At 45.7% G+C, this 24,729-nt stretch overlaps 8 protein-coding genes across 8 annotated transcripts; 4 read left to right on the forward strand and 4 right to left on the reverse strand.

Annotated features, from left to right (window-relative positions):
- Nucleotides 1–8,056: 8,056 nt before the first annotated feature.
- Nucleotides 8,057–8,947, reverse strand: N7446_003971 (uncharacterized protein; the record flags this gene model as incomplete). The annotated part of the gene is made up of 1 exon (XM_058512720.1): nucleotides 8,057–8,947. The coding sequence occupies one exon, from the start codon at nucleotides 8,945–8,947 to the stop codon at nucleotides 8,057–8,059; it is 891 nt and encodes a 296-aa protein (XP_058374049.1).
- A 1,275-nt stretch (nucleotides 8,948–10,222) lies between these two features.
- On the forward strand, nucleotides 10,223–11,917 carry N7446_003972 (uncharacterized protein; the record flags this gene model as incomplete). The annotated part of the gene is made up of 1 exon (XM_058512721.1): nucleotides 10,223–11,917. The coding sequence occupies one exon, from the start codon at nucleotides 10,223–10,225 to the stop codon at nucleotides 11,915–11,917; it is 1,695 nt and encodes a 564-aa protein (XP_058374050.1).
- An 812-nt stretch (nucleotides 11,918–12,729) lies between these two features.
- N7446_003973 (hotdog fold domain-containing protein) lies at nucleotides 12,730–13,316 on the forward strand (the record flags this gene model as incomplete). The annotated part of the gene is made up of 2 exons (XM_058512722.1): nucleotides 12,730–12,849; nucleotides 12,903–13,316. 2 exons carry the CDS (start codon nucleotides 12,730–12,732, stop codon nucleotides 13,314–13,316), a joined length of 534 nt encoding a protein of 177 aa, XP_058374051.1.
- Nucleotides 13,317–15,872: 2,556 nt separating this feature from the next.
- Nucleotides 15,873–16,453, forward strand: N7446_003974 (uncharacterized protein; the record flags this gene model as incomplete). The annotated part of the gene is made up of 2 exons (XM_058512723.1): nucleotides 15,873–15,906; nucleotides 16,053–16,453. The coding sequence occupies 2 exons, from the start codon at nucleotides 15,873–15,875 to the stop codon at nucleotides 16,451–16,453; spliced, it is 435 nt and encodes a 144-aa protein (XP_058374052.1).
- Nucleotides 16,454–18,052: 1,599 nt separating this feature from the next.
- Nucleotides 18,053–18,645, reverse strand: N7446_003975 (uncharacterized protein; the record flags this gene model as incomplete). Its single annotated transcript, XM_058512724.1, has 2 exons — nucleotides 18,053–18,466; nucleotides 18,520–18,645. 2 exons carry the CDS (start codon nucleotides 18,643–18,645, stop codon nucleotides 18,053–18,055), a joined length of 540 nt encoding a protein of 179 aa, XP_058374053.1.
- A 1,577-nt stretch (nucleotides 18,646–20,222) lies between these two features.
- N7446_003976 (uncharacterized protein) lies at nucleotides 20,223–20,558 on the reverse strand (the record flags this gene model as incomplete). The annotated part of the gene is made up of 1 exon (XM_058512725.1): nucleotides 20,223–20,558. One exon carries the CDS (start codon nucleotides 20,556–20,558, stop codon nucleotides 20,223–20,225), a length of 336 nt encoding a protein of 111 aa, XP_058374054.1.
- A 963-nt stretch (nucleotides 20,559–21,521) lies between these two features.
- N7446_003977 (uncharacterized protein) lies at nucleotides 21,522–21,963 on the forward strand (the record flags this gene model as incomplete). The annotated part of the gene is given in 3 exon segments (XM_058512726.1): nucleotides 21,522–21,698; nucleotides 21,711–21,752; nucleotides 21,793–21,963. Coding segments are annotated over 3 exon segments (390 nt in total), but the record flags the coding sequence as incomplete, so codon positions are not given.
- A 1,532-nt stretch (nucleotides 21,964–23,495) lies between these two features.
- N7446_003978 (uncharacterized protein) lies at nucleotides 23,496–23,738 on the reverse strand (the record flags this gene model as incomplete). The annotated part of the gene is made up of 1 exon (XM_058512727.1): nucleotides 23,496–23,738. One exon carries the CDS (start codon nucleotides 23,736–23,738, stop codon nucleotides 23,496–23,498), a length of 243 nt encoding a protein of 80 aa, XP_058374056.1.
- Between the last annotated feature and the right edge of the window lie 991 nt (nucleotides 23,739–24,729).

Raw genomic sequence — 24,729 nt, forward strand, 5'->3', positions numbered from 1 at the left:
GATTGTCAGCTAATATCTCCACCCACACAGAGCGTGTTCTTTGATCAGATAGCCAGCAGTATTGTATCACCAAGTCTAAAAGCGGCGCCAGATTCTGTGCGCTGCTAAATTCGTCGTTTCCAACATAGAACCGAATAACCCGATCCCACTCTTTAACCTCGTCAAGCACACGGTTAATGGGGTCCTCACGTACCCTGGTTATCTCAAAATAGCTGAATCGGCATGCGTCACTTTGGATCACTTTTCGCAATTTGTAAATCTTGTAAAAGATGGAAAGTCCCAGGCATATAACCAGGGTTACTCCTGTGACAATGGTTGTTACCAGAGCCATGACAGACCAGTCTCCACCCTGTGAAGCGCAAACGTTGACAATCGTGGTGAGCAAACCAGCCGCTGCATTCAAGGATGCTGGCCTGCAATTCGATCAATCAGCCTCCGTTGTTTGTTTCAGGAGGCTATCTTACATGAAAATTTTATTGATCAACCAAGAGTAGTTGGCTTTATACCTTGTGAATAGCCACGCTAGCACAGTTGCACCGGCAACTAGGAATATGCAGGCAAATACAAGGAGTGGAGGATTTTGTATAGTGCTAAGAATCACCCGTCCTGCGTCGTTCTTCTCTAGTGTCTCTTCCACACTACTTGAGTCCTTCAACGAGGTGAATGTGCCTGGAATGACCAAATACCCAGCGAGCAGCACCCAGTTTCCTCCGCTGGCGAGGAGGTTATAGATCCAGTTCATCTGCGCCTCTTCCTTGAGCATCCTTGTGTATGATGTTTCTTTTCCTGAGATTTCACGAGGCTCCTCTTGGACCACTTGATGGTCCTCGAGCGTGTGGGTGTGGCTCTGTCGTCGAAGACAACTTCGGAGAATTTCAAGTAGCGGAGCCATCATATCAACAAAAAAGATCGTCAAAATGGCAAAATATCCCGAACCTGAGCAGAGGAAATGATCCGATTCCCTATATAAATATCTAGAAAGCTTCGTGTATTGAACCAACAAGGTCGTAAGGAAAGAAGCTTCCTCCCTCGATTTTGTGAATATCCACGTCCGAATTCTCTAGACATTGTCATAAGGCTTGGACCCGCTTAAAAAATAAGACGTCCCAGATAACAAATACTTTTATTTTGTACTTGCAAAGTTCGAGGAATCATGTCCTGTATATTTCCCACACTAATTAAGTTTGTCCTAGCTGAGCGAAATCATTCAGGGCCCATCAATTTTGCCGTCCCTTCACTATAATAATGACTGACCTTCAACCTATAAGAGATAAATGATTTATGGCCCCGCCAAAAGCAACAAATCCATTTTCTGTCCTCGGCAATTGGCGCTTGAAAAAACAAATGGCACCAAGCTTAAGCCTTGTTCAACTGTGGAACGGCGCAGCAGGCACCTTAAAATTCCAATCGCTGGTAAGCACAATGTGGCCTTCTTTTTGGTGCTACTTCGTGTTACATTCTCAGAGCGGCAAACTCTTTCCCAAACCTCAGCATAAAGATCAAATTTTCTCCACATTGAAAAATTGTGAGTCGTATATTCAGATGGTACCAATCCATTTTACGATATACAAGAGATTTTGAATCACAGGCTCTAAAAATAATAAACATCATCTTCAAAACGCACCGCAGAAATAGCAGCGCCAGTACTTTTTGATTTTTAGAGAAATAATCTGTACGCACGCTCACCAATATGTCTGATACTTAAGGCTTCTTGTTCTTGAAATTTCTGATACTTCACTATCTTTCTTTCGATTTCAATGGCAGCATGGCTAGATCTCGTCTCGGACCCCACAGGCTGGACCTTGGTAGACACGGGACGAATGGAACAACTAGTTCAGGGAATGAGCCATCCACATACTCAATTTCCTTCGGTAGTGTACTTCGCAGGGAATGGGAGCCGGATCAAAGCGCTTCGCGCACTCTTCCCTCACAACAATATTACTCGCAGAGGTCCAGCTGGTCTGGTCCGACTGCATCTTAGCACAAGAACTGCGAGCACCCAGAATCCTATCCTGTTGGCAGAAAGCAGCCTTTCCAATGTGTCCGGGCTGGGTGAATCAGGTCTGCGCCGCTGGTCATCGGACAATGTTCAACGTTATCGCATTCTCCAAGACGGGTCTCGGCGAGCAACGGAGATGCAGCAACAAGTCATCTCCCAGATGCTTTTGCCGTGGACCAATGTCTTTTGTCTGTTTGTAGATACCCAGTCTGACATTCGCGACGCCTGTCAGCTGCTTAAGAGACCCCGCCAAACTGTCACGATCGGCTCTCAGTCCATTCCGGATTTGATGAGTATCGTGGTAGTTCTAACAGGAGCTCAAAATCATGGAATTGAGGATCTATGTAAAGCTTCCCATGAGCTACATGCCACAGAGAGACTTAATAAGGATGTCACCGTCCTAGACCTACGCGATCGGTACGAATTATCCCCAACAGCAGCTTTTGAGCCATTACGGCGTCTCATTCTCAATGAAATCCAAGACATCCGGGTGGAACAAAGCCGACAAGGCCTATCTTTCTCGGCTATACACCTAAGTACCCTTTGGACGCGTACACTGCGTCTAGAACTTGGTACCTCGGAAGCTAGCATCCTGGATTGCCTTCAAGTTGCCCGAGAAAACCACCAGCTCAACAGCATTAGGACAGAATGCTTGATCGAGTTCATTAAACAAGCAACCAGTTATATCCATGCCAAAGATGGAGTCCACGCTTTCATTGCATCAGCGCTATTAATGAACGCCTACCCTCCTGGAATGCATGGTGAGTAACGGTGTTGTTTATTACAGCACCCACCTTTAATAGGGCAGCACTGATAGCCATAGGCTTTGATCCCCACCTTGTTTTTAATAGACTTTATCGCAGACACTGTCTGGACGGATGGCGTACATTGGAGGATGGCGATGAGCACCAACATTGCAACACCGTGTTTGAACATTTTATGCAGTATTTTCGGTCGATGGGTCCAACACGTTCATCTGCAACTGTCAGAAAGGAAATATTACGTAGCTATTACCTTCGATGGAATGGTCTAAGTTCAACAACGACGTGTTTCTATTGCTTATGTCGACCACCAGAGCATATGTTGACGTGCCGGCATGCAATTTGTGATACCTGCGTTGTGATTTTCGGAACACGGAACAAATGCGCTGAATATCACTTCGATATTATGAAGTGTCCATTATGCCATAAGCCTTCTCCGCTCACAATTCGTCAGCTACCGCCCACGAAACGACCCCTTGTGCTTAGTCTAGATGGTGGTGGGGTCCGTGGCATCATTCAACTTGGTCTCCTACGTGCATTGGAAAGCCGGCTTGGTCATGGAATATGTATACGTGATATATTTGACCTAAGCACAGGAACAAGCGTTGGTACGTGGCAATTATATTATCTAGTCAGCCCCGGGAATACTGCTTTTGTTTTACCTTTCTCCTCATGCACTTGGATTATCTGACCATGAAGCAGGAGCCTTGAACGAAATAGATCTCATCCTGAATGGCACCTCGACCGAAGATAGTTTTCGGAAATTCCCAGCTTTTGCCCGAAAAGTCTTCCAGTTGGCCTCGGCGCCGTCGCAAAAACTTTCAGTTACTAGTTGCGCTAAATGGATAAAATGTCTGGTCGGCTTCTTTGCAGACGGCCAATATGATGGAGACAACCTGGAAAATACACTTAAAGAAGCAATCAATCCAGCGCGACGAATGTTTGATGTGAGCACAACACTTTCTGCGGGCAGTCGACTAGCTATCATTACAAGTCGCATCTCCGATGGGAAAGCTTGCGTGCTCGCAAATTATCGTGGTATTGGTCAACGTGCCGTCGATTCGGCATACGAGTTTCTGAAACCAGAAGACGAAAGCCAGAATCCTTTTCTTTGGGAAGTGTGAGTGCTATTGGTCCTTTGCCCCTACATCCTCTCGGCACCTGGTTATATTCTGTCCTCTGTTTCTGGGGAAGCTAACATTTGCCATTGTACAGCGCTCGATGCAGTGTCGCCGCTCCTTGGTAAGCTATTTCAGCAATAGATAATATATTTTCCTGCTCAAGCTAACATTTAGTCAGGTTTTTCCAAACAAAATCTCTCCCCGGATTTGGTCCTTTGCAGGACGGTGGAGTGCGTGCCAACAATCCCTTAGCAATCGCATTGAAAGAATCCGCCATTATTTGGCCTTCACACGGGACTCACGACCTGCTTGTCTCAGTCGGTACGGGTCTTCCAAGCTCCGAGGCTAAGGCACAAGATGCCCCTATGGGGAGCATTCTCCAGGACGGGGCAGTCCCACGCATTATTAGAGCGGCAATGTCCTCACCATCCATGGATGGCGAGCAGGGCTTCTATGAGGCACTTAATTATGTTCCTGACCGGATGAGAGCGCATATATTTCGACTAAACCATTCTCTTCCTTGGCCTTTACCAAGACTGGATGATGTGAGTAGATTGGAAGATCTTTCTGAATTGTCATACGGCATCCCAGATGAGCTTGTTCGTGCCATACTGGCAACAGGATTTTTGTTCTTTGAATTGGATCAAGCGCCCGTCAGAGACCAGGGAATCTTCTATTGTGAAGGTTCAATTCTCTGTTCAAGTCCGCATGCCAGCTACCTGATCAAGAGAGTGCTCGCTGAGTTTCCGGGACCTCGATTCCAAACTGCAGGGGGATATCACCTTGGCCCGGTTAGCAACGATGACGGGTGTTCTGAGTGTGGGTATTATCGCAAAAAGGTTGCTTTTACTGTTAATAGCCTGGAAGAGGTTATCTCAATCGAGATTGCCAACTCTACTTTTCATCACAAAATCGGTGGCTTTCCAAAATCCATGCATGAGTTTCTCAATGATCAGCAAGTATACGCAAATTTCGGCCGTGCGGATCACCGAATCGCTTGTTGGCCGTCAAACAGAGTATGCTACTGCTCTCGGGGAACAAAACGCCGTGTCCAATTTCTGGAGCCATCCCCAGACAGAAAGAAATGTCGACTATAGAACTTGGGGCTTAGACCGCTTACTGCCGTTCTTTGCGATGAACTTTACGCTCTAGTATTGCTAACGTAAAAGCTTTTGTACTGCTTTGATACTGAGGAAATTACCCCTCTATTGATAACGAACATGTTACATACAACCGTTATATTTCAGGTCAACTGAAGATCTTAGAAGTAGGCACATCTCTAATATCGAAGTAATCAGTACGCCTCCGGGTAACACTTGAAATCAGGAGAGATTGTGCAATAGATGGGATGTCGAATAATACAGCATTCCTTCCAAGACACTTTCAACAAGTACAATCGGCTACTGCTTAATCACCGAATAAAATACGCAATTTACTTGACGCGGGTTCAATGCAGGTTTAGGTATGCAAATTAGTCATTTTCATCCCAGGGTCTCAATAATGGCAGTCGGTACCGGTGTTCGTGTTCATTATTGAAGCGCAAGAGCATGTAAATCCCTACTATTGCGTGAGCAAGGCAGATTACTCCCCTATTTAGCCGTGGTTATCACCCATAGAAAGAAGATTAGGATAATCATAAACCACGCTCTCCATGCCCGCAGGTTTGGCCAGAGATTGCGAATTAGACTGCTAATCTGACGGACTGTTTCATCATGTTCTCCTAGCACTATGTTCAGCAGTAATGTAAGTAGCTGTGATGAATTTTGAGGGAGTGGCCGGTTAAGAGTAGTACTGCAACAAAGCTGATAGCTACGAGACCTTGTTTCCCGATATGCCATTTGGAGTGACAGATATCGGGATTAGGTGACGCGGGGTTCTCGCTAATCCCCATATTCGACCACTCTCCTCAATTTACCACTCTCCCTCAACTCACCACTCTCCCTCAACTCACCACTCTCCCTCAACTCACCACTCTCCCTCAACTCACCACTCTCCCTCAACTCACCACTCTCCCTCAGCATTCTCTGTCATTTCCATGCCCTGTCTATCACCCTTGATAGGTTGGGCATAAGAAACCTATGTTAGCTACCAGTGTTTTCTAATTTGGTTAATCGTCTGTCCAAAATGGTCATTTGTGATTTATCACATTTGTTCGGTACTACCTCAACGTGAGCCCATTGAAAATTATAGACTATGGGATAGCTCTTAGGATCTGAGGAGGCACTTCCGGAGAGTTCTTCAGGTGCACATCTATTTGATGCTCATTTCACTGAAGTTCGTGGGATGCCGACTCGAGGGTTCGGGAGAGTGCGGTCGATGTGAACAATATCGGCAAAGTAATTAATAAGTTTGTGGCTTTAAAACTCCGGTGTTATTTCCTTGGAAACAATTGTCCTTCTTCACATTCTTGCCATGCCCTTGGAAGCAACTGAGGAACGCTATTCCAGCGGTGCATCATCCAGCATCTATAGCCGATCACCCAGTTCACCAAAGCGATTCTTAATAGACTCTGTTGCGCTTCCTACCGGACATGACCTTCCGGAAATAAATTCATTGGACCATCAGATAGCCTTGGTTCGTGGCTCAACTATGGCTTTAGAGGTTACACGCACACGCCTTCAAGAATCAAAAGCCAGGCGTAGACTGTCGCTACCGGAATTACGGCAGGAAAAACTTTGCCAATGGGAACTCCAAGAAAGTGAAAACCAATTTTATCGCTCATGCCTCAACATCTTCAAGGACTTATCTAAAGTTGTCGCTCATGTGTCGGAAGGTCTGACACTACAATACCATTTTGAACCGGAAGTCAGTCCTGTGGGCAATACGCGAGTTTTGCAGGCAACCAAAGCCTTGCGCGACGCTTTAGAAAACTCTCGAGTCCAGGAAGCACGAGCCGAACAAGAGTGGAAACGTCAATGGAATGTCCCACGGATCTGGAATCCTACCACGCGGTGGATTTAACGCCGAAAAGTTCATAGTTCCTGTACCACTTTGAATGCAGTTTCCAAGCGTGATGTAAATTTCTCATCAATACAGTATCATCCAAGGTCAAACGAAACTAGTGATCCATTGACTAGTAGCCTTCATAGTAATATCTATGTTGCGTTACATGTAGCCAGCCACCTGTCCCCTTAGGCACCTATCAAACCCGAATCGACAAGCACGTCTTGTCTTGCCTCGTTGGCCAAATGCAAAATCTTAGGTTGTAATTACCAATAACCCAGTTCATAGTTATGCTTTCCAGATTTTGCGACTTAGTCAGTCAACAAGGAAAGATCTGGATGATACATGTATCTGTTTGGAAAACAAATAATAGATTTACCGTACAGGAGATCGATAAATAAGTCACATGGTTCTTTGTTTCCCACGTCGACCAATACACATTTATCATTGTTAATGTGTCTTTTCCTTGTGAGCACGCGCGGCGCCTTGCGACCGCTCCCTGTCCCAAAAAAACACACCCCGAACTGGACCCGGCCACGGATTTACCTTCATAGTCTGGGAGTTTGTCATATGTATATCAGTACAGCAGGCTTGAATAATGATGGCGGAAAGTACAGCACTGATGGATTTTGCTATTTGCTTGCTCTCTGTTGTCTCCAGAACCATGAATCGACTTTCTTCCATCTGTTCATCAAACTTTCAAGGCCTAGATCGTCCGCCGCAACACGGTAGAATGAGACCTACTCTGACATTTTTGTGAGACTAGGAGAACAATTCATGTTGGGGCTGAATCGTTTGCATCAGGCATATGGTACATGTATAATGGGAACTTTTTCATTTCTCACGTCTTCTCACGACATAGGCTAGGTCGAATTATTCGCATCAACCCCCATGAAGCGAGCATCCAAGATCCGGAAGTGGTAGCTAGTCTCAGATTTGTGGCAAAAGTCTCCGGCGGCACACCTCCTTAGTATGCATAGAGGAAGCGAGTTACCATTTAAGTCAATAAGGTAATTTTCTTAAACAAGAAAGATCAACATCATTTGGGACGATCTGCCACAATTCTCATCGCATACGTCATGAGGCTTCAAACTTCATATACGAAAGCTCAAAAGGCTTCTTAAGCACAATAACGAGCAAGCTAAAAACGATAGTTATACTGGTCTACGAAGGCAAGTACCATGAATTCAGATATAGACACAATTCTAGGCTGACATTAACACGTGGAACTTTTAGAGCCCGCCCAAGTGCTTGCGGTGGACAATGACTCTCTCCTTGGCGCAGATTATGGTTTTCTCATCAGGAGAAGCACCCACCTCCTGAAATCCGCTTGCAATCATATCGTTCTTGTAATTTGGCCAAGTAGCTACTATTTCATCCATCCGATAATTATAGACCTTCGGGTACCGTGCTTGGAGCTCGTTGTTCACTCCTTGAGACAACTTCATAACTTCTAGATATGGCCCGTACCCGAAGGTCTGATTTGTTGCCAGATCCAAAATCGCCCGCTGGGCTACTTGATAATCTGTTTCCGATTCTTTTATGGTCTCGGAATTTGCTGTATCAGTCGTATCGCATTGTGGCTTTGGCAAGAAAAGCCCCATCAACATGAGCTCTTCGTCAACGTTACAACTCTTTCCACGTTTCTCGGTGTTGCATTCTGGCTGATTATCTGAACAGGTGTTCAACGGACTGCTCTGATTTTGGGCATTCACCTCTTTCGTCCATTTCTCGTATTCCGTCAGTTGTGATTTATATGCGTCTAGAATCATTGCCGTCACTTTGCCTTTCTCTCTTGCAGTGGCCATTTTAGAAAGTGCGCTCCCTGGCATCCAACTCTCTTTACCGCAAAAGAGATGGACGTGCTCTTCTATATCTGTCCACTTGACCAGAGCACACATCGGGTTCTTTTTGAGGTCTTTTTCGGTTATTAGAGGCTCACTTGCTTCGGTATTGTTTTTAATCAATATAGCCACACCAACAATAGATTCGATTTTTCCAAGGTTGTATCGGCGGCGTAATAGGTTTGATTTTTCGCGAATGTCCAAAATCGATCCGATATTGCTACAGACAGGTTGAATATGCTTGACTTGATTGATATCACGAATCTCAGTCTTTTCCATCCTATATTTGCATCTTTGGTAGGGACCATGACGATATATTATGTGGACCCGCCCCCTAAGACAGTATCTAGCGACGGCAATCTCCTCTGTTTCTTTGCCTAGATCATTTAGACGCTCTTGTGGAAACCTTGAAAGACCTTTCTGTTTTGACGCCTTTGGGATATCAGGAGATGATCGAGCAAGGCCTTGATCCTCACGCCTACCCGAGGTAATGTGCGTTTTAGACATTTTTTCTTCTCGTCTGGTAGCAGATTCAGAATACGAAATCTCTGGCCGAGAGTCCACAAACACTTTGGTTGGCTCGACTCCTTCCATTTCCTCGGGCAAACTTGGGTTGGTTTGCTTTGATTCGGTTGGTCTTGTCACTCCCGCGTTGCGATCATCGAGGGACAGCTTGTCGAGAGTGCTGATTAAGCGATCCATTCTTCATATACAAATTTACTCTGTTGTAGCCCGATGTGTTTGATCAAAAACAACAAGCTCGGTTCTGCCAGGTCCAGCCTTGCGTAAATAAGCCTGAATGGACAAGAGGATACAAATTCAATGTTCCAATCACGAAGATTTGGAAGTACGTTTTCGATTGAACAAGGCGATAGGTAAGTTTTGGCTTCCACGATTCCTGTAACCTTAAAGTGGGTTGACAATGAGGCTGGCAAAAGTCTCTTCTTATGTCCATGTTTATAGAAGTCACGGCTATGAAGAAAGTAATGTAACCGTGCTCAAATATTGTTTCTGAGGGGTTATCTTTTGGGGTTCAAACATGTGTGGTCTTTGAGAGATAGAATAGCGATACTCAACGGAAATTGAGAACAGATCACGAGATGTCTCGAATTGCACACTTTAGGCGACAGCCGAAGCCCGTAATAAATCGTTTGATATATAGCACCATCCCATCATTGTAGCAAAGAGTGATGTGATGTTAGTAGAGGGTAGGTATTAGGGCTTTTTAGCTGTGTGTGAATTCGAGTCAAAAACCGAGCCCTCTAGCCATAGACTGTAGGAGTCAAGTTAGCACGCAGGATGTTGCTTGCCCGTTTGATAAAAAGGTTTATTGACAATAGTTTACTGGTCACTATCGTCGAATGGCTATAATGAACTCATTTTCTAGCGGGGCTCCCCTGGCAGGTTCAATAGTTGAGGTAACGCGGCTTTTGCGAGCTTGAAGCCCGCGCCACAGATCTATGATCCACAATTTTAATCTCCTATAAATACGCCCATCAAGCACGTCAGAAGGGAAATCAAACCAGTTCCAGTTGCCACACAGGTCAAAGAACTATGTCGTCCAAGAAGGTGGCTCCACGAATCCCATCCTCAAATACAGGGGGATCTCTGAGATCAACACCAGCAAGGGTAGAGGCAGAGCAAAGGAGACTGGCGGAAAAGGAAGAAAAACAGAAGCTGCTTGCCGAGCTCTTGAATCAAAACGCGCAGGGACAAATATCGGAGAAAGACAAAAAAACAATTACAAAATTACAAAAGCAGTTGGGGATCCAAAGCTTTAGTGAAGCCGTTCAAACTGAATCAGAGACCGTAAGACCGGCTACGAATGCCGATACGTCGGCCGTGGGCTCAGCAGTACCAGAGGTGGAATCACACATTGATACCACAGGAAACGCATCAGAACACGCCAAACGAGCCACGAACGGTGTTGCACCAGGCACGAGGACAGCAGAGCCAACTGTAAACTCGCAAACAAAACCTCAGTACTCTGAATCCGGAACTGAAGACGGCGATGGACACGAGCAGAATCCACGGACACATTCTCAGGGTCGTCAAGCCCCTTCTTCCTCTCCAGGGGCCAAAGAACAGGCAGTAAAGGCAAGACGGAAGAAAGCAACAGGAACCCAATCGAACATTGTTGAAGCTATGAGAAAGGCAGGGGTAGAAGTGGTTGAAGAAGGGTTCATCACTGTAGGAAGCAATATCTGGATGGTTTATGGCTACGGTCTCCCCAACGCGGCTAAGTACGAGATGAAAGTATTGGGATATTGCGATGAGAACAAGCTTAAAACACTTCAATGGTTGTCCAGTACTGGGAATCGTATTTCCCAATTGAAAAATGAAAATGGAAGACGACAATACAGTTACGATAACATTGAAAGTCTTGACGCCGCGACTGTCTTACCCTATGGGCGCCGCAAAGGGAAAAGAGGATTACACGATAATGAAACCGTATCCAAGAAGCCCAGATTTCGGTTGACACTTGTCCAAGTCAAGTGGCGAAATCTCCTTCCAGAGCATAAGTCACTGTCGAAAAATGGCAGAACCTGGGAGCCAAGATCTGACCTTTTAGGCATGGTACGCGAAATATACAAAGCTCAACTCGACCGGGAGATCTTTGAGTTGTGCGGGAGACAGGACGTGCGATATGAATCATGGCTGAAAGATAATCAAAAGTCTCATTTAGCGATTCTCAAAAGGCCTCCTACTCCGTTACCTGGGAAGCTTGAATGGATTTCCGACCGCAATGATGCTCGCAAGGAAGCCGCTCGAACCAGGACTGCTCGGCAGAGACCTCCCGGGGTAAGGAGTTCAGAAGATGCTCAAAGAAGGGCTAAGCATCAGCGCAACGGTCCAAAGAACAAGCGAAAAAGACGTGACGGACAAAAGGAAGATGAAGACGGAGATGAAGACGAAGATGAAGAAGAGGAAGAAAGTGAAGATGACAAAAGTGACGAAGAAGAGGGAAGATCCAGCGCAAGTGGAAAGGCAACCAGTAAATCTCCGAAAGGGTCTCGAGTCCGTATCCAAAATGCTGAAGGGGTGAAACCTCGAGCACCGGAAAAGAAGAACTTCAGCTACTTGTCATACTTATTTTCACTCTTGGCTCCACTAGGGATGACCCCGGACGACCTCGACAAAGAAGAAAACAAGGATTTGAGAGAGAAATGGGACGGCGATTGGGAAAAATTCAAGAAAGATATGGAGAAGGATGGTTGGACGTGCGTGGGATTGAAACCAAAGCGTTAGAAATCATACTTTGATTGCGCCTACATGTGATCGTCGCTGGCGACCCCGCACTGGCGAAGTCACAGATCTCTTGATTTCATTTGCAGAAATTGCAGATAGGATATCATGTGCTTCCTGCGAAGATCATTCGGGTAAAGCAGCTTCTCGGTTGTGACAAGGGTTTCTTCTTTGTTTTGAATGTCATTATGCCTCATTCAGTCTGAGATAGTTCCAGCAATTGATATGTAAATTATCTTACGCCGTGGGCATTAACTCACAACTCAAGCAGTTTCCTAGAGCGAAGTCTCGCAGGTCCAATTCCGGTCCGCATAGCGCCTAGTGCTCTGAACGGTCAAATCAACTGTCAGACTCAGCCTTTCTCGGCAGCTTGAACAGATTTTCTCTATTCCAATTCGTTTGAACATCATATTCTATGCTAAAAATTGGCCGTTATATTGGAAATGCTTTGCTGTTTTCATAAACGACGAGATTGGCTTGATAAGTAAATCAGGTAACCATTTTATTAGTTTAGACTCTATCTCAGCTACATTGCGTGAAAGAAATAGCACGGCTAACTTAAACAGCAGATGCTTGTAGAAATATCCACTGTGACGATGATGACCATTTAGTTCAACGTAAAATAAGCCACTTTTTGACACTTAATTCAGTTTACCCAAGCGCCGCCATCGTCTAGTGGGTCACAAGTAGCTCAATATTCAATTGGATGTACTTCCAGGATGTAAGCACCGATGTACGCCCAGCTATATATAGCCCCAGTGTTCGTGGTCAGAAATCTCCTACCATCATCTTGCATTGTTAATTCTACCACAGACATGTACAAGCACTCTTTGGCTACAATTTTCTCGCGACCATTCCACGGATATCGCTTTTCAGCGCAACCCCACCAGACAACCCCTCTTGGTTTATGGAGTGGAGCACAGGATCCAACTCTTGTGAGTATGAACCAGGCGCAATGGTATAGTAGCGTTCTAATTATTGTCTTCAGCATTCCATCAATGACTCTTCTGATCAAATGATGCGTTCCTTATTTCAAGGATACAGTCCTATTTTCAAACCTCATTATCTGGGGTGGGAGGCAGAATCACTGCTGCGCCTGACTCCTTCCCAGCAAATGTGCTACTACGATGGCAAATTGTTTGGTGGATATATTGCCTTCCTGATGGACCGTATTCTTGCCGATTGTTGCAAACGTGACAAACCAGCCTTCACTGCCTACCTGAACACATCGTTCATTCAATCCGTTCAACCATCAGCACCAATACTTCTCCGAGCATGGCCGGAAAAGGTCGAAGGTCGCAAGGTTTTTCTCAAAGGTTCTATACAAATCCCTGGAAAGGCACCTCATGATTGGGTTGATGCTATTCGGACAGACGCGCTCTTCATCAGGCCAAAGCCCTGAATTTGGAGTGGAACGCGCGGGCCATTCCTGCAGCAGGAGTTGTGGCTGGAAAAAGTGGCTTCTTACGTCATCTTTGTTTTTCTGCACAAAGCTTAGATTTGCAGGATTTTCATTCGTTTGTGATTGGCTGTAGTCACATGCAGTTAGTTATCTGTGTATTGCTTAGCTCAATACTTAACTATCCCAATAAGCAGATAAGCTCTCTTAGTAATATTATCTCTGAAAGTACTGTAGAAACATCTTGCTAGCCTTAGATGACCCTTACTTGGCGGCCAGTACTGAAATAAGGCTTCGGAAATTTTATTATGCATCAAGTACACAACCGTTTCCGACATGGTCACTCCTCCAAAGCTTGATTTTGCTCCACTCAGATCGGCAAATTTTGTGCAGTTGCTACCTTCTGGTTCTATAGCTATAGTACTGTACCTCAGTACTGTACCTCTGCGCGCCTTAAATGCACAGTCAAAATATTCGAGTGGGAAGTAGATTGATCTGGAGTACGCTTTTGCCCTCCCCCTTGTGCAAAAGCTTTTTGAGGGCAATTTCCTCACCCTTTTCCGCACACGTGGAGAACACAACACCAAGAATTTGATTGCATCGGCCCTGCCAAATTCACACCGAGCGTGATTCCTCTGTTTAATTGCAGAAAAGTAAACCCTTTATTTTATGTCGCGACTTTGCGGTTCAGAGTAAAATCCCACTACAATCCACAGAAGTCCAAGCCAAACTGAGCTTATCTCGTACAAATGAAAAAGCCTGCCCACTAATACCTAAGTTTATATGAACTCCGTTGATCCCCCCATGCTCCTTAACATGCTCTTGTCAGTAGGGCACTTGATATGCCTCTAGTCACATCTAGGATCCACGCCTGGTTCGCTCAGATTTCCATTCCTGACAAATATGGACTTTGTGTTGCCGGTCTCCTGTTAACTTGGCTCGTCTACTGGCTTGGAAGACGATGCAGCTGTTGGGTCCTCAAGGTGCATCGAGTAGTCTCTTGGAGGCGGCTACTCCAATCGCCAGCGCCACACATCCTGCGGTGGCTCGATATATTGTCATGGTTACAATTTTCAGTTATCGCTGTTCTAGTTTCTGCCAATGTTGTAGCTGTCAGCCTTTGGACGCATTCATTTGCGGAAGTGCAGAAAAGGGCGGGCTCCCTAGCTGTTATCCACCTTTTGACACTCTGCTGCGGATTCACCTTCAGTCTCCCCGCCGATATTTGTAATATTGACCGACAGACGCTGGCGTGGCTTCACCGGTGGTTTGGACGTATATGTGTGCTTCACTGTTTGCTTCATGGGTCAGTCATTGTCAGTGTCGCTCGGAAGTCTGCCTTCACGTCTGCGTCGTATGTGGTTCCTTTGTTAGTAGGTGCTCTTTCGGAGAGTCCAAGCATTATGTTCTCCATTTTACTCGCCCTCTCTTGCCCCGAGCTTTCTGGCTGACAAAGTCCAGGCTACATTTAGTCTTCTTCTCATCGTACCGTTAACGCACGCTGCAATTCTTCGACGTTACTTACAGCTTGCGTTAAAATTCCACTACATGTTGGCAGCCATCGCCATGATTACCCTAATTTACCATCTGGTAGATCGGGAATCAGTCTACTGCTGGGTTCTGCTTGGTGGAGTCTGTCTCTGGCTTGCCTTGAGCGGAGCAGTGTTCATCAAAACTATGTGGAGTCAAAGATTATGGCGAAGCGCAAGGCATGGTGCTGTGGCAAGATCATGCAATGGGCTTTTGTGGCTCGATATTTCGGTCCCAACCCACTGGGAGATCCGTCCGGGTCAGTATGTGCAGCTGTGGTTGCCACGTTCAAAAATGCCATCATTTTGGCAGCTCCCGCTCTTTTATGTTGTATACTGGGAGAATACAAAACTGAATGAAAGCAGTATCGGGGGAAGCGATTCCGGTGGAAAAGTGCAAACCGTTCGTACTTTGCACTTAGTAACTCGACCTCGACCAGGACTCACCGCTAGGCTCGCCCGGGACATATATTTTGCCCAAAACAGATTAAAACCCCCTCAGTCTTCTATCAGTTTCCCTGTTCATGTGTTGGGGCCGTTTGGTCACCCGGATCGATTTGACGAGTATGGGACCGTCTTGTTTGTCGTCGAAGATATCGGGCTATTCCGTGCTTTATCTTACATTCGGCAACTAGTGCTGGGTAGCCGCGAGCGGAAAAACAAGATAAGAAAATTAGAGGTCCTTTGGCAAGTGGATCAAGACGAAAGAAGCAATCTTGGTAAGCATGTTTATCGGCTTTTTCGGTAACCCCACATGTCTTTCTACTAACTTGAGGACTACAGCTCAGCAAGACTGGGTTCGTAGTCGGATCCAGCACATCCTCAGACTCGACAATCGTGACCGGGGAGGGTTCCACGTATGGCTGCACTCTCACGTTTCTACCTTGCTGTGCTTACAATGGTACAGATCTTAAATTTCCGAATTTATTGCCTTGGCCCCCCGCCGAGTGACATATCCCTTTACCCCAACAGCACTCGCATTCAGTATTATTTCGAACCTATCAGGCCAAGGGAAGAGTTAACAAGCTACATGGAGAATCAAAGCGGGAAGATGGTTGTTACGGGTAGGTGTATTCCAGAACGCTTGCCTCTCCTTTCCTCCTTTCTGGTATGCCTGTGGTTTTTTTTTTTTTTTTTTTTTTTTTTTTTTTTTTATTTAATCGAACGACATTCCTTTTTACGTTTACATGGCTAACAAATTCGGCATCAGTATGTGCTGGCCCATTCATTCGTGAGGCAGTGCTAGATACCGTTCGTCCAAGAACGAGCGAGGATCTGCGGTTGTTCAGTCTATATTTAGAGCCTTCATTTGAGTGGCTGAATGAACTTTCCACGCAAGCCGCAGAGTGCTCCGGCCAGACGGGGGCTCACGAAGGGCATCGGGATTTATCTGATTGCGCCTCTGTGCTTTCTGGAAGCACACTTACTCCTGAAAGTCCAAAGAGTGAAGATGAGAAGAGGCGCAAGCCAAAGTTCACCGGTGACGATGCGGAGTACGATGAAACATCTAATATTGCCTCTGTGCTTTCTGGGGGCACGATTGCTCCTGAAAGTAATGATGAAAGGTGGCGCAAGCAAAGGATTGCCGAAGGCGCTCCAACAGGGATATGATACACAAAAGGTTCAAAGAAATCTACAGGAGAGCGCTATGCTGTATAATAGACCTTCGGGGTATTTAACCCGCTAGATTCGAAATTAGTCCAGTGTTTTTATAAGAAATTCTCTTTCGTTGCCACACAACCCCGTCGGTTTTCGTTGGTGAACACTCGTGAGCCGTTGAAAGCAACACTAACACTGCAGCTGTTTCGACTGGGACCAGTGACCGGTCACAACGTTCACAATTAAGCTTACCGACGCGCTGCTTAGTCGGTTTTTTTAGATGAGCTGCAGAGCTGTGGTATATCGAGTGGATCCCACCCGCTACATTTAAGGAAGTTGTGTGTACTTCCCTCTCAATCCTCAGCAAACCACTCTCCCCGCCCTGGCTAAGAGAAATTTTCGACATGGACTTGATTCATCTAGATTCTTCTCGAAAATCTTGTTAATTTCTGGGTCCAGAAAGCTAGGAAAATTCGTGATATGCTCTATAAGGGCCAATGTAAACACAATCAACTCTGTAAGCCTGAATTAAACGATTCAAAGCTAAGGTTAGGCAGCAACATCGTATCTGCCAATACGCGTTCAATGGCCTTGGTAATACGTTTATAGTAAGCATATGGAACCTTTTCCCAATAACATAGAACCTGAACGGTTGTTTAATTACCCTTGAATTGCCAGTGACGTCTAGTTGGAGGAATGAACAAACAGGTGAAGATGTTCCCGTAGTACCTACCTAATAGCAATCAAAAGGCCGGTTCTTCTAGTAGCCTATAAAGCCACGCCCGGCGTGTTTTTCTCATACCTTCCGCATTTCCTACTTACCAACAGTCAGAGGCAAACAACCTAGCCACCGAGGATCTAGCCACCAAAATATCCATCTTCGTCACTCAAGTGGGTCATCAGTGAGAGTGAAAAGCGATTCAAATTAACAGCGATTTCTAGCAATCCCACAATTTGTGCCAAAGATATGGATGAGGAAATTCTCCACAAACGCCCAATAGAGTCCAGACCACATACCGAGAAACTATACCATAAGACCAAAGCTGCTTTGTGTGTTTCATTGAGAGCTTTAGCCCTATTGGCCATATTATGTGGCTCTGTGTCAGCTGCACTCGTGGGTGGGGGTCACCTTCCTCTTTCCGGCGGCTGGACAGACAGGAAGCCTATGTTTACATGTAAATATTCATACATGTCCACCGCAGCTTCGCCTGTGCCCCACACGTGGCTCCCGAGCGCTGAAGGGGCATGATCACTACACTCTGACCCGATAATAATTACACTAAGCTTCTCTGATATAAGACAACGAGATGGAACATTCTTGAGCTTTTAGGACTAGGATATAATAGTTGGGTTCAGGAGCCCTCGCACGTTGTGGTGCGATGGTTTATCCTGCGAACCTATCTAGTTATGGCCGGGATGGAATGCCACATAATACTTTCACGCTTCTAGGCAGCAACCTGTAGTCCCACTCGATGTTTCTTTTGTGTACTGCCGATCCTAGGGCAGTTTGCGGGCTCTAATTATCGACAGTATAATGCCACATAAACAGTCGTATCCCGAAATTGAAACCATCTCGTATTCAATACAGTCGATCAGCTTAGATAAGACAGTTTAATGGCCCCCCTCATTCACTCTGCTAGCTGCCTCATACATCGGTTCTGAACTGCAGCCCTCTGAGTCCACTAAGAGGCTACCGATGCCAGTGCTGAGTTTGTCAAAGGCTTGTCCAAAGTAGGCCAGTTCCTCTTCCTGTTCGGCGTATCGACCTTTCAAGAATTCACTCTCTTGGCATAACTGGAGGTTTGCCGTGCGGAGTTCCCTATTCGCCTTCTTAAGACGTTGGCTCTCAGACTTTCTTGCAACATAAGACTTATACAGCCGTCGGTAAAGCCTCACTATTTGTGCAGCCTGGTGCGCGAGCTGTGGGTTATCTTGATTCAGCCGCTTTAATTCTTTAACGAGCGGTTGGAATGGTTTAGCGGCTAAGGTGTGTGCCTCGTTCGGGGGCAGCTGTAACTGTGGGAGCTTGTTGCTAAGGTTAGTGTGCAGCTGCATGGGGGGGTGCAATCGTTGCTTACCGGCTGCTGACCTAGATCCTGTATCGCTGGAAATTCTGGGAGCTTATTAATGTAACCTGGCGGGACACTTCCTCTACCTTGGTCTTGCTCAACTTTCGCTTCATGCTCATTGTGAAGACCATCCATTGTGAGAGTTTGCTGCTTGGTAGTAAGGTCTAGGGCTTTGGCATAGGAGAGACTTTATACTAAGTGACTGAGCTAAGGTTTGAAGAACAAGAGAATAGTCGCGGCGTGCCATGTTTCTGAGGTGTGTCTGGTGTTGTGTACTCTTGCTTGGTACATTGCACCCATCCAGATAGAGAGGGAACCCCCGTCTTATTGTCTGCCATGGTTCACGCGTACAACATGTAACAACAGTTACTTATTAGAGGGGTTGGGGCTATGACAAAGGTATGCGGGCAAACTGGATACTGCTTTGCACAGGAAGTTTTATGGCCTCGTTCACATCCTCACGTTGAGTGGTATGTTGAGTGAGCCAAGTTTTTTGATGGGTGTTGATTTGGTTGTAGGTTCCTTTTTGGCGAGGCTTCAACGCGACCGCATTTATGTTGTTATTCTGTCTATCTTCCTATGTCTAGCTACGATAGGTTAATCCGGATGAACTTTTACCCGCATCGATGTCTCTCTCGTCTGCGCGGACCATCCCTATATTCGCCTCTCAGTCAGCAAGAAGAGAGACACGAAATATGCTATGCTTACGATGGTTCTACGATGGATTGATTTGGGGTGTAGCATCTGGACTTTGTACTAGACACATAAAGAAAAGGAGAAAGAATCCACATGCTCTAGTCTTGCGGCAGTGGTGGAAGCGTAGATTTACTTATTTTTTGCGATGCCTATCACGAAATATATTTCAAGGTTGATTGATGACACTCACCCAATGCGCATCTTTTCTGGAATTCTGACGTTTGATTTCCGCTCTCTGATACTACTGCATCACAGGACAAGAATTTTGTCGTGAAAAAGTGCCTTGCTAGGGATGGTAATCGAATAGTGCTGAATTCAGTACCGTAATGTAAAATATTTTTATCAAAACTTAGTTTTTTGATGTTGCCAGTTTAACGTACACTGTTAGGGCGCGTCTATTCCCCACCAGCGTGCTTAATATTTCGATCAGCAGGGCAGGGGTTCGAGTCCTACAGATACTCGTTTTTTTGAGTTCTTTTTCAAGAACTGAATTTCCAAAAGCACCTGCCACCTGCTTACAGATTGCCTAATTGGAAGCTCCGTGTACGCCGCTCGCATTCCTGAACGACCAAAAGAGGCGGCGTCTTATCTTGCCGTGATGTCCAAGATCTTGCCTTACGCTCTCATGTTGCCTTCGATTTCGCGGGTTGTGCTGTCAAGCTGAACGCTCTTTGTCTGGGATTGCCGCAATCAAGACACCGAAGCATAGGAGGACGGATAGACGCAGGGTAAACATGACGTGATGATTTCTTGATACAGTAGCAAGAAGGCTCTGGAGGGAGAAGCAGATCTTTATCTACTCTACCAGCCCGCTGAAATTAAACGAAGCCTGCAAGTGGATCAATGTGTTCTTTCTCTCGGTTTCTGCAAAATTCTATATTATATAGGCCTATGTGTAACTCGGATCTGAGGGGAAATGACCGTATTGATTGAGTTAGCTACATAACCGCTTTCGTAGAACACTTGGTTATAATAACAACCCAATCGTGGCATATTGATTACACGTCTTAGTCACCCTAGACCTTACACTTGCGTTTCCGCTTCTGTGTCTTATTAGACTCGACCGATGAACATTGACGAGACGCTCTGGGGCGCAGACGTTGGAGCCAGGCTTGCCGAATCGCCTTATTAGTAATGGCCTGGTCTTGCTTTTCCTTGTCGTCCTTCTGGCCGAGGATTTCGGGAGAAGTCCACCATGCGGACTCAAGCCCCGGAGACTGCTGACGCAGTCGTAGTGTAATATGGCTGCGTTCATATGATGAACTGATGGGGATATCTCCCGTGGCTCTCTCCTCCAACCGGCGCGAATGACCCAGAACTCTTTTCTTCCTCGTTGTCGATGTAGATCGCATCTAGGGCGGATGGCCTAGTAGGCTGAGTCTCTCCGGAGAAATGGCTCTATTCTGGCGCAGTCGCCTGGGAGAGATTTGCGCCATCTATGCTGGAGTTATGCTAGAGAAGATGAATGATTCTGGCAAACCCCACACCGGCCATCAGCGGATTCTTAGAGTATTTATTTTGTCGGAAAGCGCTACTATGAGCCGGCCCTTTCGCTCAATTACAAATTGTCCCTTTGGGGACAATGGAAGTCCCCCTTAGGTTTGACAAGAGCTATTCGAACATCCGCCCTTTGTCCGACTCAAAATCTGAAACATTAGAAAGTCTGGATCTGTATCTCCGTGGAACTATCATAGTTGCCACTAGCCTCTTTTCGAGATCTGAGGTCCGGTAATTGTCATCCGATTCTAATAGGCGACGGAAAAAGAGTCAGGCTTTGCTGGGTTTTGCACTATAGTAATATGTATTACGTTTCCTTAACGAGATATTTTAATTGCGTACATAAAGTAGTCAAATACAGCTGCGGGAAAAACCACCCTATGGCTACTGCAACCATAGGTGAGAGCCTGGGTATCTAACAATGATTTACTAAACACGTATGAAGCAACAGAAACGTGGGAGATTCCGAGTCCTAACTCGCCTTAGCCTTGGGCTGTGGCGCCCGCCAATGTGGTAATTCTGGCATTTAAACAGAGGTGGTTATGAGCCCCGTGCTAGATGGTGCGAAGAAATTCTAGTACAAGGGTATCGACAATAAACGTTAATAGCCCGGTCTATAGATAGATACGTATGTAGCCCACGCTTTGATATAGACTAATGATTATCAGTCAGGAAGGGATCCTAAATGAGACTTATAAGCAACGAGAAACGTGCTCTGTCTAGGCAGCAATGCCGGGAAGCTCTGGCAGCTCATATTCGTACGACGCCTAAGCAAAGAAAGCACTAGACGTGGTTAGCAACTAACGGCATAATTAGATGAGCGATTAGGTCTAACTGTCGCACCGAGTCGGGTCCGATTGCAGCCCTCTGTAGCAGACGGCTACGCATGGTCGGTTTCGGATTCTCAAAAACATCTATTGAAAACAAATTTAAGCAATAGGACGGTTGGCTTCTATCAGGACATACGTGATGCACTTAGGTGTTCGATAGAAGCCGTTAGTCCGTAGACATTGCGAGATTTTGACGCAGGCTCTAAGATGAGCGCCGAGGTGAGCTACCTATGTTTACGGAATGTCAAAATGCTGAAAGATTAAGCGCCCGACCCTACCGAAGCTTTTAAAGCTACCTAAGACGGATTCTAGGGGTGGCTCTTTCACGGTCACTATTCAACGACTGGAAATCGCAAATAAGGAACTTGCAGCCGAACTTGTACGTGCCAAAGCCTACTCGGAGGATTTGCTCAAGGAAAAGCTGGAATAGGAGGTAAAGTATCGAGAGATTGACGGGGAACTCGACGCTAGCCGACGTTTGGCGAAACATTTAGAGAGCGAGCTAGTTCGCGTGGGAATGGGTGTTACGGAAGCTATGAAGATATTGCAAGACCACTAGCTTCTAGAAGGAAGCCAATCATACGTATAAGAAGAGAAATAGTTTTTCACTAGTTGTGCTGTGGCCTCGTCTTTACTGTACTAGGCGGTTTTCTATTTTTCTGTTCTTGAACTCAAGGTTGCAAATGTTTTAGTAAGCAAGCTATCCTACTATGCCTAATAAAGCCTTACGTTTACCACTGCAACCAAGCCCTTTTTCTGTATATGCTTTTAATATGTTGTCGCATTCTTGTAGCATAATATAAGTTTGAAGTTTCTGTATCGTATGTAGTAGTTATGTCCTAAGAATAGATATATGCATTGAGGTCGTAACTAGTCTCTACGTTGAAATTGCGGTGGCATATATTCTTTGTCTAGTTCGACGAGAACATAAATGCTTGGAGGCTAGAGATAGCGCTAGTCAGCAGAACTATTAAGAGACAAAACCCGTGGTCATCCTCTTGTACTAGCCCCCTTATCTCATAATGTGTAATATATGAAAGACAGGAGGCGAGCTTCGCTTTAACTACGCGCCGGAAAGTTGATATCATAGTGCGAGGTCTTGTTTACGATATTCACCATAAGTTTTAGTTCTGCCTGACCTTTCAAGGAAGCAAAAAAGCCGTCCTGGTTGCTTAGTTTCGATCTTCACAATAGGTCAGGCCGACTTACTAGCATCAATTCGTCTAGTTCGACCGTATCCAGCCTGTGTGGGAGATTCCGAGCCTCTACGCTCTACGGAAAATCAGGGTCGAATTTCTCGTTCTTTTTCATTAATCTTTTGACAATCTCCGACAATGCGGTCAACTTCAGAGTAGCCGCATTCATGTCCTTAGGATCGATGCGGCAACTACGTTCCACGCTAGCTAATAGGAGGCCGCGTTATTAGAGACTACGATGACTTCGCTATATGTTCGGGAGCTAGCGTACCGATCCTGACCCTACCAGACCCTATAAACAAAACCTCGTCGTTGGTGAGTGTGGCAAGTGCTCTATCGCAGTCGCGGAGATATCTGATTCCGATAAGGATCTATAGAGGGTTAGAATTGGTCTCGAAGTGGGCTTGTCTCTCTAAGAGCGATAGAAACGGTTGGGTAGATATACTGGCCACACAATCGAGGCAATCTCGGTCTCACTTAGGATATACTTAGATCCTAGGACCTAGGACAAGGAGTATTCGGCCGGCTCCCACACCAGGAACGAGTGATCCTTATGTTGGTAATAACATAGGAGACGTAGGAAACTGCGGTAAGAGAGGTCGTTGATAGTCTTTACCAAAGACTGTATTGAGGCTGGCTCCGCCCTAAGCTGTTGAATGTGTACTAGCTCCAATTTATTCTCTCTATTCTAGGCCAGAAATATTCCCTTTCGCGGGAAGATTTCAATGCCTTTAATATACACCGACCAAGGATCTCCGCTTAATGGCTAGAGACTGGAAGTTGGTGTTTCTGAAATTCGCTTTCGCTTCCGAAATGTGACCAACGGCTTGGTCGGGAGTTTGGCTTTAGGGAGGGTGGTTGGGTTGGACTTGGTGAGGGTGGTTAGAGCAGCTGCTTCTTTCGTCCGCTCTATAGGTCCGGTGGACACACTATCATTGCCACCGGAATTGGCTATCGTGGGGAAAAACATCGTTTCCGGCCGAGTGACCTTAGTGCGATTGGCATCCATTGTGGCAAACTTTCGTTGAAACGTTTGGAGAGGATTCGTTTGGGAGAGGATTAGGTGATTTAATCGATTTAAGGAACGGAGGGTTATATTCCTAGCCTGAGTGCACGGTTCTTCTATATGTGTTCTGCGCTTATTGATAGCTGAGGCATTTGAATCAAAGGCCACGAAACGTTATCAATATGTACGTTGCAACGACTGTTTATTTGGCAGTTCAGAAAAGGATGATTCCCCGCTCTGTACTATTGCTTCGGTGTCTAGCGATCGATGACTGATGACTGGGTGAGACGCCGATAGGGCAAGCTGTCAAACAACCACGACTTAGCTGATGTTGATGGCCACAAAAGATATCTTTTGCCAGTCTCTATAAAAACCTTTCCCCTTTTTTTTTTTTTTTGCGGTTGAAGCACGTTAGAACTGAACATTGGCCGTTTAAACTACTTGGCTGTCACAGTTACAAGACGTCGTAAAGCGAGAACAAGATAGTGTTCATCTACACTCTTTGTATGCCTCTTGTCTCTTTAGTCATAGTCTGATGTAATTATGGAAACGAAACAGTGTCTTTTGATCAACTTAAGTTCTGTCGAGCTTGGTTGTCACGTGTAATGTTGCTGCACAAAGATACAAAATACATGATGATCACACTAAAAGAATAGTGCCGTGCGATTAAGACCAACTTATATGACGACCTATATCTATCAAATTCTGTATATTCAAGAAGCGTTCTAGACCATGCATCTTCTATAGCTATCAAACCAAATACGTAAATAAACATGTACAAAGAAACACAGTACAGCAGGGTTCAATTTTTAACTTCAGTGAGGTCGTTAGCCGATGGTGGCCAATAGAGAAGGTAATTCATAACGTTTGTTTATTTGACGTAGGGTGCAATCGGCGAGTACCTAAAGTAGTTGACCTGTTTAAACAATTGACGTGGTCAAAATGTGGTTGCTAGTCGCAGTGGAGCCATCCTTAGGTCACCTTAGGACAGATG

Source organism: Penicillium canescens (genome assembly GCF_028828765.1).
Source record: "Penicillium canescens strain IBT 15451 chromosome Unknown utg000003l_segment0_segment0, whole genome shotgun sequence".
In the NCBI taxonomy this organism is placed as follows: domain Eukaryota; kingdom Fungi; phylum Ascomycota; class Eurotiomycetes; order Eurotiales; family Aspergillaceae; genus Penicillium; species Penicillium canescens.